We start from the raw sequence: 21,461 nt of genomic DNA, 5'->3' as shown, positions 1-21,461 counted from the left end.
GAGTAACAATTCAACTTTAAAATATTTATTTTATCCTTAGTAAAATCATTTACGATCACACGAACTGACAAACATATATGTCTTAATTTAGATTACAAATTTCAAAAATTCTTTTTTTTCTTAAACTCCATATACCAAGTAAAATTACATCACACAAATTGAGACACAAAAAATAATACTCTTCATGTAGTTTTTCAAATATCTAAATTTAGCTCTAAAAATCAATCATATTAACTCGTGAAAAGTAAAATATGACAAATAAAAACAATACAAACAACAACATTTATTCAGGGAAAAATGACAGTTCAATGCACAAAGTATTTTCATCAACCGACTTTGGAAAAGAATCATAGAAATACAATAACAAAAATATATCAAATGAAATCTCATAAAGTAGAAAAAAGATAAATTCGTATATGTATTTCTTTTCACTATCTCTTCGAGATAAAAAGACTGTTTTCGAAAAACCTCATAAAAACTTAGAGATAACCTTCATTATTTATACACTCCATATGATTAAAGTGGTGAAATTTAGCTACAGAAAGTAATGGAGTTTGAGGATCAAGAGAAGCAAAGAGATGAAGAAATAGCAGCTGCACCGACTCACAACGACAACTCCGACTCAACAACAAAAATGCCGCCGAGTCCTCAACTCGAGCTCGAGCCGTTAACAGCCGTTCAGCTCTGGACCAACAACAAGCCAAAATACAAAGAGTGCCTAAAAAACCACGCCGTCGGTGTCGGCGGCCACGCCGTAGACGGCTGCGGCGAGTTTCTCCCCGCCGGCGAAGACGGCTCAATTGATTCACTCAAATGCGCCGCTTGTAACTGTCACCGCAATTTCCACCGGAAAATTGCACCGCCGCCTCTCGCCACCGCAGCCGCCACCGGCGGTGAGCCGGTTCCGTTTGTTTACCACTCACATAATCAGCTGCCGACTTACTACAGAACCTTACCACCACCTTGTGGGTATTTACAGTACCACGTGGCGCCACATCAGAGGCCGTTAGCTTTGCCGTCGACTTCCGGTGGATATCGTGAGGATCAGGAGGACATTTCCAACCCAAATTATAGCGGAGGTACTAATTTTTCTTAGCACGAAGTTCTATTTTCTTAATTCTCACTCGATGTTTAATATCTATAACAAAGTCCGATTAAATAAAAATAATTCTACCAAAAATGATTAATTTCGTACACATTTTGTAACATTATAGAGTTGTAATTTTTTTTTACAAGTAAGATGACACGACTAATTAAACTATAATCCTCGATGATAATAGAATTATGTTACTAGTTTGTCTACAAAAATTGTGGTCAGAGCCGTATTCAGGATTTGTAAGGATGAGTGCATTACTACGAAAAAATGTATTTAAGATATAAATTTGATTGATTTAACCTTTACGTTCTTAACAACTGTTAAACTTTAAAAATTATAGGTCCAACATATATAATACTACTAGTTTAAATTTTAATATACACATTTGATTTAATTATATAAAAATTGTGCTAATTTTTTTTTAGGAGTTTTCAGTGTTACACATTTGAAATTTTTGAAAGATTAAAGCAAAAAAATAAAAGAAAAATTGATTGAAATGTCAAAAGTGTTACCGATAATCACTTTGAGGGGTGTTAGTAATAAAAATAAAATAGATATGAGATTCAAATTTCTATATTTACTTAAAGAGGTGCACCCAACCTTCATCGTATTATTATATGTTACTTTTAACGTGGGTTCACACTTCTATATTTAAATAACACTACTATATTTTATCTAGAGAGGGAAGCATGGGTTCGAACCCACGGAACCCCTCTAGATACGCCTCTGAATTTGTGGTAGACTACGACTATACTATAATTGTTTGAGTTTGTTGCGTTTTGCACCCCTAACGTATTTAATTTCCTCTGTAGAAGTTTATGATTCGCACCCTAGATAAACTTTGATTTTCGGCTAACCAGCACCAACTCTTCAATAGATTCCTTGTTGGAGTTCCATCTTTTAAATTAGGCGAATTGTATTTATTTTAATTGATGATTTCTCATATTCAACCTCTATAGGGTGCGAATCATAAAAGAGGACATATACGTTAGCGATGCAAAAGGCAACGGTCCTAATAAGTGGTAATGGTGATAAAAGTATTTTTATTTACTTAATTATATCTTTTTATAGGTTCAAAGAAGCGTTTTCGGACAAAATTTAGCCAAGTACAGAAGGAGAAAATGCAAGAGTTGGCTGATAAATTAGGGTGGAGGATACAAAGGGAAGATGAAGAATTGGTGCAGCAATTGTGCAATGAGACTGGAATTACAAGGCAAGTGTTCAAAGTTTGGATGCATAACAACAAGCATACACTTGGTAAAAAACCCTAGAACCAAAAAACCTCCCCCCCCCCCCCCCCCCCCCCCCCCCCCCCACCCCCCCCCCCCCCCCCCCCCCCCCCCCCCCCCCATTATTTTTAGGTATTTTTGTTAATATTAATGTTAGATATTGAGTAATTAAGTACTTATTTTGTATTTCGGAAACTATGTATGTTAATTAGCTGGGTACAATGATAATATATTTAGTATAATCTCACAAATAAGGTCTGGAGAATGATAGAATGTACGTAGATAGACCTTATTTCTGTCTTGTGAGGTGAAGAGACTTGTTTTCGATGTTTCATATTTCTTAAGTAGTAGTAAATTTTAGGCTCTTTTCTTCTAATTCCACTTCCACTTGTTTAATTGGAAATTAATTAAAGTGCATGTTAATGGTGGGAATGTCAAATGTGATATTGTCTTTTACTTCTTCTGGAGTTCTTATGTGTGCACAATATATGTCAAAGGGTAATGACATCTAACGATGATTTGAAATTTCTTCATTCTTAATTGGAATAAGTTTTGATTTGATGATTTCGAGCTCTTAGAAAGTTCTTTTTTTTGGTTGGAATTGTCACCCTCAAAGTTAAATGTGTGAATTTGAATTTACTTAATCAAAGTTAAATCTTTCTTAAGTAAGTTCAACTTTTAATCAAAGAAAAGAATGGAACTCAATTGATTATTATTTTTATAATGGTGGTGTATGTCTGGTTAGTTTGCGAACACCTCGAATTAATGGTGAAACATATTATGTTTTCTCATATTATTAGTACATATATCAAATAACTTTATCGATAAAAAAATTTCAACTATTTTCTTCTCTTGAAACTTTTTGGCATTCTCAGATTAGTAGATTATTTAAAGGAAAACTTATTATTAATATTTTATTTTAAAAGAATAAAAAATGATTGATTTTGTCATAGGTGAAGGAAGAAAGTAGAAAAAGAACAAAAAATGTTTGATCATTCATGAATGTACATGCAGTTTTCCTAGGGAAGGTAAGAGCTGAAATAAGCATAGTAATAATATTAATTATTTTTTCATTTTATAATAATAAAAATATTTTTTTTTTGACATATTTCTTGGAAATGAAAATTTTGGAAATTAATATAATTACAATATATTCTAGAAAGTCGATAGATCCAAAGCTTGATTCCATTTTTTTTTAATAACTTTAATCTTCTTTTTATTCTCCTTTTTTGCTTCTTCTTCTCATTCCTTAATAGCTTTTTCTTTTTTATGTTTTAAAAGAAACATGTGGGCACTACTGCAACATATCAGTAGCATGCATTATAATATTCCTACATAGTTTAATTTCTTCTTCTTGTACTTTTGTGCATGAAAGATCCTATATATTGTGGTTTGAGTTATATTTATTTGTCGTAGCAGATAACATATAGAGTTATAATTAGGGGTGTGTATCGGTCGGTTCAGGTCGGTTATAAGTATTATTGGTTCGGTTTATCGGTTTTCGGTTTTTTAAATATGCTAAACCGATAACCAAACTAATAAGATATTTGTTATCGGTTTTCGGTTTAACCAATAAGAAAATGCTTTCAAAACAAATATATGACTTATTCAATAATTTGACGCGATATGCATACATCGAAATAATCATTCCAAACGGGACAACAAGGATCAACTTGTTGTATTTTGGTCATCACAACAAAGACTTGATTAATTTTCGATCACCATAATATATAAAATGAGGTCCCCTTTATGCAATAAAGAGAATCAAATAAAATCAAATCATAGACAAAAGTCAAAACAGTAGCAAATGAGGCCATGCTTATGGTAACTAAATGAAGTTCTTACGTTATTTAAAAAAAAAAAAACACAATTTGAATTCATGACATTAATCAAATTGCAGATATTTACAATCGTGCAAAAAGCTAATATTAGTCAATTATAAACTAACTAAAGTAAATAAGTAATACTAAAAAGTAAAACCTAAAGGTTAAATAACTAAAAGTAGAGAGGAGAGTTAATTGTTAAGTAGTGTTAATTATTGCGTAGGGTATTTTTTTTAATATATTATATATATGTATAACTAAAAATTAAAATAGTAAATTATTATATTCTTAATGGGTTATCGGTTAACCCAATAACCCAATATTAAAAACCAATAACGAACCGATAACCCAATAACCCAATAACAATAAACCAATAACACTTTTTTCGGTTCGGTTTATCGGTCGGTTTGATTTTTGCACACCCCTAGTTATAACCATCTAAATGTCTTATAGGTCTAATTAATTCAGATGCGTACCATATTAATTTGTTAGAAAAAACTGCTTTTTGTTCGAGATATTTGATTAAAAGTGAATTCATTCCATTACTTTCTTTGATGGTGTAGAAATTTGTCGATAGAGAAATACAAAAGTTGTACGATTCTATAATTGAAGACTAAGTAGGTATTTGGACATGCGATTTCATATCGCGAGATGAAATCAACGTTTAGATATGTGATTTTACGTTGATTTCATCTCATGATTTCATATTGTGAGAGGAAATTTCAAATTCTCATGATTTGGAAATTTCAAATCAAGATTTGGATTTTTTTCAAATACAAAAATTGGCTCACAAATTTATATTTTGTAAAAACAACCCCACATTTATATCTACTAACCATTTATTTCATATGTAAATAAAATTTATAATTCATATCATTACTTTTTAAACCATTTATATCTCATATAATGATTACTCTCACGAACATAAAATTTATTATTATTACTTTATCAATTCCTACTTTACTATTTATATTCACCAAATTTATTATTTTTATCAAATTTATTTACCAATCAAATTGACCAACAAATGACTCAGAGTAACAATGCTGGTTCGTCTTCTCTGTCATCTAATCGAGAAATGTAAGTTCAACATGAGAAGATTGTTCATACTATGTGAAATGATTCTATTAAAGAATGTTCAATTTTTTATTGAATTAAAGTTTGATCGATAAATGTTATAATTTTTTTAGAATATCTTTGTGATAGTATATTATGCGATCTTATAAAATTTTGCTTATTTGTTAAAATTGTATAAAAAATTGAGACAATATTAATAGTTTTACAACTTATGAAGTTTTATGTTTATGAGTAAAAACATACAACATAAAATATCCAAATTGCATGTTCAAACAAAACTTCAACTTCATCTCATGATTTTATATAACATAGCCAAACATGACCTAAATGAGAGAGAGACGAATTCAAAATTTGAAGTTTGTAGATTCAGAATTTTAGTCTATTTAAATTACTGAGTTCTAAATTATGCATATTCTATAGATTTTTCAAGACAAATATAAAATTTTAATCAAAATAATTGAGTTCAATCGAACTCATAATTCGTATACTAGTTCCGCCCCTATATATTATTATCTATCAGATGGTTATTGTCAGTTCCTAATCTTCCCAATTAATTAAGGACCATTTTGTTCATCATTTTTCTCGAATATAAACCCAATGAATTGTCAACATCAGGCAGGGACAATATTCGAGGACTTTCTTATGTGGTTTGAGGAATCTTTCTCCTTTTCGAACTATATTTTTGAGACGTGAGTTAAGTTTAAAGTCCATTTAATATAAAAGATTTTGGATTGTGCGAGAAATTATAATATACTCTTATAGTGAGATTGAACACACAAGTACTTCCTCATTCTAAGGAGGTGAAACCATGCTATAACAACTTGTTATGTTAAGGGTGTTCAAAATATGTTATTTAATTATTTCGTATATCATTTTATTTGTATACACATGGTGGTTATGTGTCCAAAATATTAATTGGACACCCTAACCACCATGTGGCTACACCACTGATCTGGACGTGACCCACATGCTGTTGGGTTTTAAGGGTGTGAACAAGAAATGAAGGATTGTTACTCTCTTGAAGGGTTGTGAGTTGTGACTATGCCGAAGGATTGTGACCTTTACGAAGACTACACATGCGAAACTCCTTATATGACTTGAATAATACTCTTTTTTCCGAACTAATTTTTGGGACGTGAGTTAAGCCAAAAATCACAAATAATTCTCATGTACATGTGCTCTTACATGTCCTTGATCAAATACTAAAGTAGAAGACAACAAATAAGAGTACAAAAAAGCTATAAAGAGGCAGAAAATAATTGTGTAGTATACAAGTTAGCAAGAATTGCAGAACTGCAAAAACAAAAAGTCCTTTAAAGCACTGACGGAATTCATGTGATCCCTTAAAACATGTATAGCCAACTCGGATTGAAAGACATGACTAGACAATATGTTCCATCACAAATAATTCGTAAATGTTTACGTCAAATTAATGAATATTACATGCATATAAAAATTTATATTCAAGAGTTTAACTAATAGTTATCGACAGTGTAATATATTTGCACTATTAAATTATTTTTACTTGTTATAATAAATAATCTGTCTTATTTTTAGGTTAAAAATCTTATGTTTGAAAATTTTCTATTGATATTTTTATTCAAATATCCTTCTGATACGTGTCGCAGGATGGAATACGTTAGGGTATTTTATGAAATTATTTATCTCATTTTTTATATGAGATTAATAGCTAGTAATTTCACTGTTTTAGTTAAATGGTGGGATAAAATAATTTTGAAATTAGCTAAACCTCAAATCAAATATGAGATAAAGTTAATATTGATCTCGAAACTGTAATCCTTATTCATATGTACCAAACGATTAGGGTAAAAGCTTAGTACTTCGAAGTGTGGAAGTGTCCATACTAGTAGCTACGTAAGAATGCATTGTCTTGATGTACCAGTAGTAATCGTAGTATTGATCTTATTATTTTTCATGCTTCGATTCTTCTTATTATATGTAATTTGTGTAGTTTGATTATAATATTATATTGTTAATGTTTTGTTTTGCTAATATATGTTGTTTTTGTTACTATTTGTTGTTTTCTGTATTTCTATTGACTTTTTTTCCTGGACTGTTTGTTTTGAACCAAGGATGAGAGAAGTAGTATTGAGAACATCCCTAATTAACTTGATGCAAATTATTAGTTTCGTTTCTGAACTATTGACAACCTTAAAAACACATTTGTACTTGATTAATTGAACTTAAATACACGTTTGATCTTTCAACATGCGTGAAATACACACCTCTAAATTCTCACCAAGTTTAGAGGTATGATTTCAACACTTCTTTCAATTTTTTATTAAGAGCTCCATACTCCTACAAGAGTTTGAGACCACTTGTTATGTCATGTGACAGATTGAAGGTGTATTTATAATCTTAGTTTAGTTAATCAAGTAGAATGATGTTATTAAGGCAATCAATAGTTCGACGACAAAACTAATAATATGAGTCAAGTTCAAAAGTGTTTTCAATACTTCTCTCACTAAAAATCTATCGAAAAACACTCTCTTTATCTATTAATTTTGAATAAGATCTACGTATAATCTACCCTCTTCCAATTGTTTATCCAACTTCTAAGTACCAAACAACCTTCCCCACTTCCACTAGTACCTACCGTCTTAGGGTTTGCAGACTCACAAATCACAATTTTCTCAGTATTTCTGTGTTATTGTCAGCTGGAAGGAAACCAATTATACAAGGCATATATTTCTGTATTTGGAATTGTTGAAACAGATAGAAAATCACATCACTCCTTTTATATTGTTAAGTCACTATTCCCCCAGTCCAATATTAGTTGTTCCTGTAAATATAAATAAAAATAAAAATAAAAATAAAAATAGTTATATTTTCTTGTATTTTACTTTTACAATTAATTCTTGTAAAAAGTGTAAAGAAATTTTAATGGTACAATTTTTTAAAGGAGTAAATTAATAAATTATTCTTTTTATTATGATTTTTAATGATAAGTGGAGAAAATAAATATTCACTCTCCGTCTATTTTATGCAGCACCCTTGATTTGATACATGCTTAAGTAAAAAAAGGAAGACTTTTGAAAGCTGTGATCTAAAATGATTCTTAGATATTTGTGTGGTTGTAAATTATTTCATCAAGGATAAAAAGAAGAATTTTAAAGTATTTTTTTCTCTAATTATAGTAAAATGATATTCTTTTCTGCGACCAATTTTAAAAGAAAAAAATATCAAATAAAATAAGACGGAGAAATTAATAACTAAATATAAAACGAAAATACTATTTTCTTAGGTAATGATGTTAAGTCATTATACTTCACTGTCATACGTTACCCTCTTCACTTCAATAATTACTGTTTTTCTCTTTTCCCCTCTTTTCTTGTGTTTGATTTAATTTTTAATTTGCAAGAGAGTTAAGAAAAAACATAAAACTTCATAAATTTACGGCATTAAATATTTGAAATAAGCTTATAATAACATAAATGTAATATACTTATCTTAGATCTACTTATCTTTCTTTAACTACATGCCTAATTAAACTAGTTCAAAGGGGGGTTTCCACAAACTATTTATGCTAATGAGTTCATAAGTGTATTATATGCGGGGATAGAGCTAGGTCATAATTTATGTATGGTGAGAATTGATCCCCAGCCTTCTAGATAAATAACATAACGTTTAATTAAGTGTGTCATTAAGTCTTCTTGTAGTATGAATGTCCACTTATAATATACATAAAATATTTAATTTTGCGGAGAACATATCTCGCATATTTTTTCCTATAAATTATCCTTTGAGATAAAAAAGACTATGTTCGGTAAACTCTCTGCTCAAAAGAGATGAAATGAAAAACGAAGTGACTATTCAAGTAATGTACTCCAATTAATGTGAACATGAGTTGTTCGCGGGGGGGGGGGGGGGGGGGGGGGGGGGGGCAAAAAAAGGGGGGGGGGGGGGGGGGGGGGGGGGGGGGGGGGGGGGGGGGGGGGGGGGGGGGGGGGGGGGGGGGGGGGGGGGGGGGGGGGGGGGGGGGGGGGGGGGGGGGGGGGGGGGGGGGGGGGGGGGGGGGGGGGGGGGGGGGGGGGGGGGGGGGGGGGGGGGGGGGGGGGGGGGGGGGGGGGGGGGGGGGGGGGGGGGGGGGGGGGGGGGGGGGGGGGGGGGGGGGGGGGGGGGGGGGGGGGGGGGGGGGGGGGGGGGGGGGGGGGGGGGGGGGGGGGGGGGGGGGGGGGGGGGGGGGGGGGGGGGGGGGGAAATGCTTAGGGTGTATAGAGATGACTTCATTGAAGTAGGTTTTGGCCCCACTTTATGCATGGTGTGTAGTAAATGAGTGCTAAAAATAGTATGACAGTGAGAAATGCTTTCCTCCATTAGCCCTCCAGCTTGCACACATAGAAAAACTACTCTTTTCTTTGACATTTTAACACTATAACCACAAAAAAGAACATCCTAGTTTGATACATCATTACTTTATTGTTTGATGTGAATTTGAATCTTACATACTTAAAAAAAGAAAAGGGTTAAAAATACCCTTCAACTAACTAAAGTAAACCTAAGATATCATGGTTCTCAACTCACTTCATTGGCCTGAGTCACACCCTCGACTATAGAAACGCAATAGTGATCAATTGTAGACAGCACAAGTATGAGTTATGACAAGAGGAAAGAGAGAAAGACAGGCAAATGCAACCTTTAACGTAACACAACAAAAGGTGTAGGTGCTATTATAAGTGTGCTTCACATTCTAAAGCTCGTTAAACCGATAATATTTTTTTCATCAATGGATGTTATACAATACAACAGAGACTAGAGACGGAAGCAAATGATACCATAAAATCCAAATTCACTACCGTTCTTTCTTTACCATATTTTTGTTCAGTATCGACCAGATGGAACTTAAGGGAAGTCCAACTTTCTGTATGATGAATCACGCCCTCTCAGGTAACGCGTTTTAAGACCAACAACAGACTCACACAGAATGTAAGTTGCGTGCTTGTAATGCCTCCTGCAGGCAATTCACTGCACCACTGTAATTTAGAAATCCCATAAACCAAAATTCATGGCTATCGACTGATATAGTCTGGACATATTTTTCAGATGGATTAGTCCTGCTTGATGAAGAATTAATTGCCTTAAGCTGGTGTAATGGGATAACTACCTGCAGATATCATGGTAAAACAGAGCGAAATGTGAGTACAAACATAATTCCTCAAATGAGTAAATTTAGTACAAGATCAAAGATAAATGAAACCTTACAGAACTATTTATAGATATTTATGTTCATTGTTTAAATGAACCACCACTTAATGAATGAGACATGAATGCTCAAAAGTAACATAGCTTAGAGTTCCCATCACCAAAGATCAAAACTGGTGCAGGAAGGAAACATCCAAGGTGCTAATTGATCGTAATACTTCATATCAAATGAACCAAATAGAAAATAAAATGGATACAAATGACACTTCAAGAAAAGAAGAGAAAGTCCATCAAATATTAAAGGAGATATGCAAAAGAGAAAATAGATGTGTGAACACTAATGAATTGACTCTCTGATACACAAACCATGAGTGAAAAACATTGTTTTCCACTATAAAACAGCTTTTGCAAGAGCTACCAATGGAGAATTTTTCACATCTCAACCACTGTATTTGTGGCTTCTCAACCAAAGTTTTGGCGTCTCCATGCTTCCTACGTCTTCAAATTAATCATAGCAATCTAACACTATATAGTGCAATAGATGACTTGGGCACTCTAGACTATCTAGATTCTCTAAAATGTTTAAGATAGTACAATCTTCCCAACAAAGAACTGCGGTCAAGAAGAAGAAAGTGAACATTTGCTACACAAGCATTTGGCTGGGTTAAGGACAGGTTTGAGGATCTTTTCTTTTACTGAACTCAGGGAAGAGGAGGTTATCCTGATGCACAGTGAGGCCGGCCAAGTCAAAATAACATGAACTAGGTAGCATGGCGACACAACTATCACAACCACCCAGTCCTACAGTCTATTAATGGATAACAAGACAAACCCTCCACTCATGAATACTCAATTATTTGATCTTGAAAGATTTCTTATAAGCAATCAGTAAGATATAATTAAAGATGCTATGTCTGTCGAGGATACAATAATGTCTATAACTCTGCTCACTGAATGCAAAATAAAAACTCTGTAAATACCACATTCATTGCATGGTTATCATCTAAGTTTCAAGAATGTGTATTACTTAAAAGTATATTGGTGGTTCATGTTCAGCAATGTGACTTTGATATATTATTAGGATTACCCAGGAAGAGTTCTCTCTTGAAAATGAAAAGTATGTCCAGATAAATTCACATTATAAAATATGTAATCAGGAATTCTTTGTAAGAAACAAACAATAAACTGGCCCACAGAATGAAGATGTGAATTCACTGTAAGTAAGTGTACTTTTTTTTTTTTTAATAATAAAAGGAAATATTAAGAGCAAATGGAACAAAATGCTCTTGAACAACTTCGAGAACAGTAATATGACTAATATCATCCCTAAGCTGCTAACTGTAAACCCCGTAGTTCCAATTACCGCCATTTGGCAGTCCTTTTGCTGCTTGCTTCTTTGTAAACTTGGCCACCAAAAGGGGTGAGCATTAATAATATGATAGAATAAAGGCAGCTTAATGAATTATCTCGTTCAAATCTACAGAGAAGCAGCATGTGACCACTTTTTGCTTTCATCGCCTCGTCAATACTGCATCCTCTCCAATTTCTAACCAAACCTCCCACCTCACTCTGCCATCCTTCCACCTTCCATAGAGCTCCTATTGGACCCACTTTCATCTTCCCAGACCATCTTTTCCCTTCTGAAACCTAGTAAGACACTCACATGCAATAACAGTTATTTCACCCTTTCCAAGTAAGTGACCCAAGATTCCGGACCCGGTACCTATGTTGGTGGGAGGTAGCAGATACCCGATAGAATAGTCGAGGTGCGCGCAAGCTGCATGGACCCACCCTCATAAATTAAAAAAAGCAAGTGACACAAGATCCATAAAAATGGGTAGAATGAATCCTCTGACCCTATCTGATGGTTCTTGTGGCTTCTGAATTGGCAAGAAATCACTAATTGCATGTAAGCTTCTCGTTCTTTTCAACCAATTTGTTAATGAGAGTAGATGATGACGATTAGTGTGTGCAATAGGAAAATAAGCTGCACTCTGGATTATTTGGACCAGTGAATAAGATGATTCATAAACATGTGACAACAATATGTTTTCAAGACCCAAGTGGTGCCAGTACAATGATTGGAAAGTGAAGCGGGGAGATATAAGTGGATTACAAGTTGCAACACAAGAAAAGTATAGTGAGTAAATTATTCTGATCCAAGCTGCAGAAATATCGAACCTATAGCTATGATTGACATCCCATTTACAGATCATCACTGTGTAAGCACGAAGGTATCCTTCGAGCCTATTTGGATTGGCTTATTTTAAGTAGCTTTTAAGCACTTACTATATTCAGAATTACCTGAAAGTCCAAGTTTCTTGCATCATATTTTTAACCATATGACATAAATTTTCAGGCAGATACATTGAACATAAACAGCACCATATTTTGTGCGACAAACTACAACTAGAAGAGATAGGTTAAGTAAAATAAATCATGCTTGCTCATCCTTTCATCCAGGAAGGGATGACCATCTATTTTAGCATCCACATTTTCCGGTGGTTATAGGAAACCTACACCAAGGTGGTATTAAGTGGCGTTCTCCAATCTAACAATTACCTCTCAAGTTTAGCAGTAACTACTGAAAAGGCTGTATTATGACAGTCACTAGTGCTACTAATGGCTGACAGATAACTTATAGAGTCTGAGAGATAACAAATAGACAGAACACTGCTTCAAGTACTGAAAGACAATCTAACATACCTTATAATAGCTCCACTCAGTCTTATCTTCGGCTTTATAGGAGAGAGGGTTATCACTACAAAAGGCAAGCTTAGCTGTGGAGACATATAATACTCCCATAACTGGACCAGCTGATGTGGACAGGTAACATGCAAATGAATTCTGAAGTTGCTCCTCAGGAACAGTCTCAAATGTTTGCCGAAATATCTTATCATAGCCACCTTCTGCAAGAACCTTCGTTCCCTGAGCAATTCTTCCCAAGGCGGCATCAGCAAGACTAGGGCCCGTTTTCACTATATCAGCCAATGAAAGAAACAACAGTTATTGTATGAATGTATTTTTCTTTTTTTGGTTAGGGGGTGAGTGGGTGGGACAGGAAGATAACTTCATTTAAATGTTTATTGTATATGGCATAATGTAGTAACTATAAACAAAGCTTGCAAAATAAGAAACACATTAGAGTTTAGACATATATAAGTCCTCCACATCCTGTCTGCAGCCTTCACCCTCTCACCTCCACAAAGGAAATAAAAAGGTTAAGCTATTACTATCCTATATAGGAAGTAGCCCCAAGAGAGAAAAATAAGTTGACTGAAGCAGCACAGAAGGGGGAGAATACTGCACTTTTGAAATTCAAATCATATATATTTATTGCCTCTCTGTAACAAAAGGATTAGCTAGAAGGCATTTAGAAGGATCATATCCTCAACATAAACTCACATGGAGTTGCACCAAAGTCGGTGCCGGCTCCTGAAAGGTGCTAAACATTGAGGTATCACTCATCACTGTGCATATGACTTAAAAAGAAGTCCACATAGACGATGTGCATGTGAAAGACTTCCTAAACTACATTTTAAGTAAAGTGAATAGATTATTTTTTGGTAAATGACTTGTGAATGCACAGGCACATTATCTCCAGTGAAGATGTGAAAAAATTCTGCCAGTACTGTAAGAATGGAGTAGCTTTAAGCTTCACAGCATTGAGCCAGTGATACAAATAGAAGTCTCTTGTTAGACAAAACCTCTTACTTACAACTCATAGTAATACTATTTTTTGTGTGTGATGAGACAAAACCTCCTACTTACAAAATAAAAAAGATCCGAAAACATCTCATCCATAAGTCCAACTGTGGTTCTTTTCCACTTTGATCCTTTGTTGACTTGAAATTACTCTAACCCCAACTTCACCACACATTCATAGAACCTTTTCTGTTCCTTTCATTTTTTGGGGTAGTTCACTTACACATGCATATCGCTGCTCAAGTATATCCTTAATTGGTGTTATTTTTACCATACTGCACCCATACTTGTCTTCATGTTGTAAGAACCAACTTCTTAATAGAAATAACTAGAGTACGATAACAGTAACTGAATTTAGAGAAAGTAACATTTTCTGATTTCTCCGTATTCCAAGGATAGCCAAAATGAATAGAATCACAGATAATTCCATCTCAAAAGAAGAGAAGAGATCACAGACGACGTTCAAGTGAGAGTCTTGGAAAGCATAGGAACTGGACTCCGGAATTCTCGACTATTAGCATGAAATATGTTACTCAAGTACAACTTATGTGCACTATACTAAATGCAAGTTTAAATCTATGAATATAAAATAAAGTCTTAACTTTCTTTGAAGGCCCATTCTAAGTGCACTGCTAGCTTTCCACAAGTTACAATCTTTCTTTCTATATTTTTGTTTGTGAAACTGGTAATGTCAACAAGTTACAATCTTTTTGAGCTTGAGGGAGCTATGTTTCATATGCATCATCTAATCAAGATAAATTTCAGAACAATATAATCTCAAGTTCATTTTATCATGCTCCAAGACTAGGGGATTCTCCACTCCAAAGCTATGGCCACAATTTATTGCAACTTGTGTTACACTCTGCTTGTTAAATGTGAAAAGTGGAAGCATAGGACTGCAGTAAAATTAAAATATTTCAAATGCTTTTTCACTCATGCGATACTTAAAAATTCACATCAGTTCTTTTTTGTGCCACTAGTACAAGTTTTCTCTTACTAAATGCCCAAACAAACAAGGTCTATGTCATCTCTTTAGTTCTTCCAAAGATTCATCCATAGGAGGAGAAAGAATACATAAGCATGGAGGACCACAATACATTACAGTCTACACCTCTTTTCAAACTAACACATACACACAACTCAGAGATCCCCATAAAATGAAAGAGGAAAGACTTACAGTGTTGCCATGTGTTGCCAGCAAAATCCTCAGCTTTCTTAGTTGCTTCACCAACCCTCTTCCCCCATCTACCAAGCACACCTTTGACGCTCTCCATTGTGTCTGTTAAGCAAGTTATAACATTGCATTACTTCCTTTTAATCATTTCCCCCCTCAAATTATGTTCTTTTGCGAGACATTCTAACTTTTAAAAGCTCTCAAATCAAACTTGTTCATGCAAATGAACATACTACACTTCACATCAACCATCCAATTCAAATGAACAGTTTGCTCCGAAGAAAAATGTTCCAATTAACATTTTGAGAGCTATAAGATTGCTCAATTTTTCGAAATTTCAGAGTTGTCGAGTCGAATTCTAATTGCGTTTGCTAATTTAAAAAACAATCCGAGATCGTTTCCCACCTTAGGGTACTGAAACCTCTGCCCTATCTGTTCCCGTTCTGTTCAAAAACCTTACGAAAGGCGATAACTAGTATAGAGAAGGATTTCGCAGCTAGAAGAGAAAAACTTTCGTCCAAATAGAAATTAGATCTCTATTTTTACACGAATAAAGAAAAAAATACTGACCTTTCACATTGAAGGAAGACGAATTGTTTTCAGGAGCAGGAGTATAAGCCACATAAGGATTCAAACCACGGTCATCAGACGGCATAGATCTCGGCGCCGGCGATTCCGCCACCAATTCCTCGCTCCAGCTCACCGATTTCCTCGACTTCATCGAACCATTCTCCGATTTGCTACTCTCATCGATAACAGGAGTTTTATCCAGCTGTTGAAGTTGCTCTACATCGGATCTCGGATCCGGTTTCATAACTCGATCCGACTCCTGACCCGAATTCTTCTGCTCTGTCTCTATCTCTATAACTTTCTTCGCCGCATTCTCTTCTACACTGTTTGACTGCTCCATAAAAGAGAAGCGGTTTCCTCGCCGGTAACTTTTTAACGTTGAGTTATCTCAGCCGTGATGGCGGTGGCGCGTGGATTACCTCGGGGAAAAATAACGACTTATGATGTTGAAATGTGTGATCTTCAGATAATCATTGGAGGTTTTATTACGTCGACGGTGTTACCGGTTATGCCGGTCATGTCCGTACGATGGAGCAGTGCGAGGGTGACCGGCTTATTTAAAGCGGGAAGACGCAATATGACAGTTTTGTGTTCACACGTAGGATTTCGCATGGGAAAAAGTGAATAGCTGGGACCCGGTGTAGCCAGAATTCAAATTCTTTTCTTCATATGCAGTCCTTCGTTATTTTTACTTGGTTAAAATAGTACTAGAAAATAGCGATAGATTAATTCTATACTTTATATATAAAATTTGTTAGTTAATTTTTTTACTTAGTTATATTTGCTTTAGTTGTTTGATTTGTAGATATAGATGTAAGATTATATAAAAATATATTCTCCAGACTTTACTCGTAAGATTATACCTAATATATTGTTGTGTTGATATTGACGAAAGCAAGAATCGAAATTAACTTGTTGGTTAAGTATACCGAACTTGTCAATAGTTCTTTATCTTTTGATATGATATGGAGTAGTATAATCTCTGAATTGACTTCTTTTATCATTGCTCAAATCACAATACTTGATATTTCCTTCTTCTTTTTCCCTTACTTTACTTTTGTGAAATTTTCAGGGTTATTAAATGAAAAAAAAAATTCATGCATAATCTTGACATCACACTTTATAATAGGTTTGAACATGAGATTTAAACAAAACGTTTTCTTCAGAGTACAAATCAAGGCCTCTTTGACAAGTTTTTGATTATGCAGTCAACACAACAACAACAACGCCTCAGCCTTTGAAATCGGCTATATGAATCATTATTTCCTCATTTAAGCTCATATCTTACAAGTCAGTATCTTGTCTAAAACCAACATATGTTTTTATCATTGATGATAAAATACGAACTGTAGAGCTATAGATTCTTGCTGATAACCAAAAAAAAAAAAAGTTGACTGGTATGGATAATATCTACTATCATCCTTGATATCCAGCTGCACATGTTGAGCCTGTATTAGGTACTCATTAGCAAAACTAGATCAATCTTCACTATCAGAGTTGGCCTCATCAGAACTATAATCGCTACTATCATCCTCAATATCAAGCTGCACGTGCCAAACTTATATTGGCTATGGCATTCTTGACAGTATGTCGGATAATTTCAACTGAGTTGCCACAGTTGTTACTGAAGATTCTTCGGTATCATTTTCCAACTTGGCCTGTTTGGGACGATGGTAATCGGAATAATCATCAACAAGCATGTCAAGAACACGCTCAGCTCCTTTGAGTTTGTTAGCAAAAGCAAGAATTGAAGAATCTTTTGACCTAACTTCGCGGATGAGTTTTTGCTTCTCGTCTTGAAGATCAAGAATTTCTTGCAGTTCAACAACTGCTTCAAACAAATGCGTCTGAAGAGAAGTAAACACAGAGAGGATTTCTTTTGATGATGAAGGGCAGGAATCTTGTGGAACCGGTGCCACAGAAGGCAGATATGAAGGAAGAGAACCTCAAAAAGCACTAATTAAGCCAATGGGACCGGTTAGGTGAGACTTCAAAGAGTCTTAAAGCAAGAGATGCCATTTGAATGAGAAGAGACTGAGCTCGAGAGAGAGGCGGGAGAAGAGGAAGGAGTGTCGATGAGGTGGTAGTGGTAGTTAATATATTTGCCTGTTGGCCCAGACGGGCTGGCGATTGCAAAGGTTGGTGCGGAACATTCTGTAACATCTCCAGAACGCCAGGGTGAAATACTAGAAAAGGCATAAAAGAAATGTCAATAAACAACCTTAACAAGGAAAGACAAACTAATAAACTATAGAAAGACAACATCCTTTTATTGCCATACACCAAGAGAGGGAGAGAGAGACTAGCAGGGGGAGGGGCAAAGACATAAGCTCATGACACATATGAAAGACGAGAAAAGATTTTCAAAATTCACAACTTAAAGTTAATCCATCAAACATGTAAAATAGTTCATATAACGAATATATGAATGAACCAATTTGCATGAAACAATGCACTTTAGGACCATGCAATCATTTCCTTATTTAACTAAAACAAGCACTTTTTGGGAAATTAACTAAGCTTTGCATCAGTATGAAACAACAAAGGAAATTCTGCCAACTTCATGCATGTGTTATAAGAAAAGAATGACTACAATTTATGAATTATAAAAGAACAAGCAGAGCAGAAGGAGAAAAAACATTAAGTGTCATTAGCAGTACTGAAGTCAACTTTGCTCGAATTATTTAGAGGGTTGGGTAGGGTGGAGTATTGTCAGCAGCAGTGAAGTTAAAATACAGGGTCTGGTAGAATACAACAATGATGTTCACTTGATTTCAACTATTTAATGGAACATTTTGGTAGTCTATTGCCTTCATAAATGTCTCCCCATCTATTGCCTAACCAATAAAGTATAAAAACACACATACATGAAGATCTCATAGGAAAATCGAAAAAATATATAAAAAGCACGATAAGGGAAAGTTTTTAACTGTTACAGCTAATGCACAATCATGATACATGAATAGATACAGCTGCGGCTCTTTTTTCCCCTCTATCTTCTCCCTTGCCACCATTGCAACTTTTAGCCAAGTAGTTTTCATTATTAGGACGAACACGATTAAGAAGAGACTTAAATCTATGTCCTGCTATTATCTTCCAGCAAACAGTGACTTGTGCTCCATATAATCACCACAGTAGTTAGTTTCAATTTTTCAGCTCAAGATTTAAAAGGGCATGATTTGCCATTAATCCACTTGTTGAAGTGTATTCCCCATCAAGAAACAAAGTGTTGTAAAAAGATCAAATCATCATAAGTTGGAAGAAAAGTGCATCATTTCAACCAATACTTTAATATTTGATATAAATCAAATTAACATACTAAACTTCATTGGCAGTCAAAAACTATCACATAAACAGGACGGAAGGTGTAGTGTACACCCCAACCCCACCCACCCCTCCCAACCAAAGATTTCTGATGCCGAACACACTAAAGCAAAGCAGTTGAAGCACCTCAACTCAAAACGAAAACGATTTTTTTTTTTTTTACCATATCATATTTCATTTACTCAAACAAACCGTAAGTACTGAAACTAAGACAATTGAAGTACGAAAAACTCAAGAATTTCTGCAAAATTCTCAGTTTCTACTATACACTATATAGAATTGCAAAAACAAACAGAAAACACAACAACTAAGAGACAGAGTAGAAGAAACTTGCGAGATTGATCGGAAAACGGGCGACGGGGAAATTGAAAAATTGCTAGGGTTTGTGATTTTGAGAAGAACACAAATTATTTTCCCCAATTTCTTCAGTCAATCGATTTTGCGGTTCAGTAACTACTTCAGTTAAACCGCCGGTTCTCCACCCCTAGAGCCTAGAGGTTAACCGGTAAATAATTTTTATTTTTTGGTTTTCCATTCGAGTTCAGTGATCACATTGGAGCTCCAATTAAATTCGGATCGTATAGTCAATAAATAGTACTATAGTTTGTATTTCACGTAAAGGAATATATTTTTTAGAAAATATTTGTAAAAAAAATATAAGTTGGTGTCTTACATCTATGTGGTGTGGGACGGAACGGATTAAAATAATATTTTAGAAAATTTACGTGGAGCAAGACGGTTATGGGTTATAAAATTTGTGTGGTTGTAAATCATTTCATTAAGGGTAAAAAAGACATTTTATAGGCAAATTGTTACTTAAAATAGAAATGTGTCATTCTTTTTGGGACTGACTAAAAAGGAAAGTGAGTCATATAAATTGGGACAGAGGGAGTATTTCTTTTCAACTAAGAACAAGTTTTCTTATTTCTTTGCTTTAAATTATTAAGTTATTAGCATGTTTTATTTTCTTATCAAATTTTCTCTTGAGTTATTTAGCTTAGTTACTCTATAACCTATATATTCTATTTTTTATTTATTTATGAAGATACTGTCAGCTATTCAAAGATTTGCTAGGCTATTAGAATGACTTTTGAAAAATGTCATTTGGATTAACTGGAATATTTTTTTATAGACGTTTCAATTATCTTAATAGATGAATAAGTTTAACATTGAAAAATGATTATAATTTGTTTAAAAGAAACAGTTAGGCAATTTATTTTCCAAATGATAGTAAATTAATTACATGGGCGGGTTCACTCAGGGCGAGGTGAAGCGAGCTGAAAATAAAAAAATATGCCTTCTAGGGTGGGGTGAGGCGGGTCGAAGTATTCACGGGCTTAAGCGGGTTTGACCCGCACTGCCCCGCCCCGTTGTCATCTCTAGATGGAGATTGGGGTTCAGGGTGGTGAAGGATGGAATGATCAAGGAATTTGAAGCTCGAGGTGTTGAGTGAGTGAGAAGGAGACAATAAACTTAAAATATCATTGATAAAGCTTGTTTTCCTACTTATTGGGAAGTCATTTTGCCAAATTTTAAAGAATTTATTTTTTAGAGTAAATATTTTAACCAAGAAAATTGTCGGAAGTACTAAAAATTATGTGCAAACACATGTTATGTCTATGTTAATTTGACATGAATTCCATACAAGTAAGAATTGATAGTTACTTTTTGAACTGTTAATTTAGCTTTAGGCCTTTAGCCATTTCAAAGCTACTTAAATGTTTAGTCAATCCTTAATATAAAAATATCATTTGAAGGATCATATTTCTAAACTAAAATACGTAAACCTTTAAACGCAAAAACAACTATTAAAAGGTACACCAACTTAGTATCGCAATCTTTATATATTTAATTTAATACACAAATCAAAATTATTTTACAATGTCTTTTTTTTTCTTAAATCTAAAAAGACTTTTGAAATTCTCTGCAAATTGCAAATTTTGTACCGCCCCATGCCCCACTCTATTTTAATTGTCGTTCCTATCTACAACAATGCAGTCGTTGTATTTTTTTTAATTACATTGTGTAATGCGATAAAATTTATAACATGACAAAACAGATACATCTCAAAATCACAATAGAGCGTAGTGAAATGATTATATAATCAATATAAAGTGCTTCTATTTCGAATATTGGTTACTTTTATCAATTTTATTGCAATATATATGAATTGGATGCGACCATCTAATATTATTCAAGATTTTTTTAATCTACATTCATGTAGAAGAAAAAAAAGAGATGAACAATCTAACTAGTGTAAAAGAAATAAAATTATCAAAAGAATATATTCTCTCTATACA

The 21,461-nt window shown here is 34.3% G+C and overlaps 2 protein-coding genes across 2 annotated transcripts; one reads left to right on the top strand and one right to left on the bottom strand.

Annotated features, from left to right (window-relative positions):
- Positions 1–426: 426 nt before the first annotated feature.
- LOC102590407 (zinc-finger homeodomain protein 2-like) lies at positions 427–2,377 on the top strand. The gene is made up of 2 exons (XM_006346684.2): positions 427–1,079; positions 2,168–2,377. The coding sequence occupies exons 1-2, from the start codon at positions 548–550 to the stop codon at positions 2,365–2,367; spliced, it is 732 nt and encodes a 243-aa protein (XP_006346746.1). The 5' UTR covers positions 427–547; the 3' UTR covers positions 2,368–2,377.
- A 7,483-nt stretch (positions 2,378–9,860) lies between these two features.
- On the bottom strand, positions 9,861–16,376 carry LOC102590090 (GLABRA2 expression modulator-like). The gene is made up of 4 exons (XM_006346683.2): positions 15,838–16,376; positions 15,271–15,372; positions 13,095–13,366; positions 9,861–10,350 (listed from the first exon to the last, which is right to left on the bottom strand). The coding sequence occupies exons 1-4, from the start codon at positions 16,175–16,177 to the stop codon at positions 10,162–10,164; spliced, it is 903 nt and encodes a 300-aa protein (XP_006346745.1). The 5' UTR covers positions 16,178–16,376; the 3' UTR covers positions 9,861–10,161.
- Positions 16,377–21,461: the final 5,085 nt, after the last annotated feature.

Source organism: Solanum tuberosum, unplaced genomic scaffold, assembly GCF_000226075.1.
Source record: "Solanum tuberosum cultivar DM 1-3 516 R44 unplaced genomic scaffold, SolTub_3.0 scf00086, whole genome shotgun sequence".
NCBI classification, from domain to species: Eukaryota; Viridiplantae; Streptophyta; class Magnoliopsida; order Solanales; family Solanaceae; genus Solanum; species Solanum tuberosum.
This window is presented reverse-complemented; position numbering and strand designations above follow the sequence as displayed.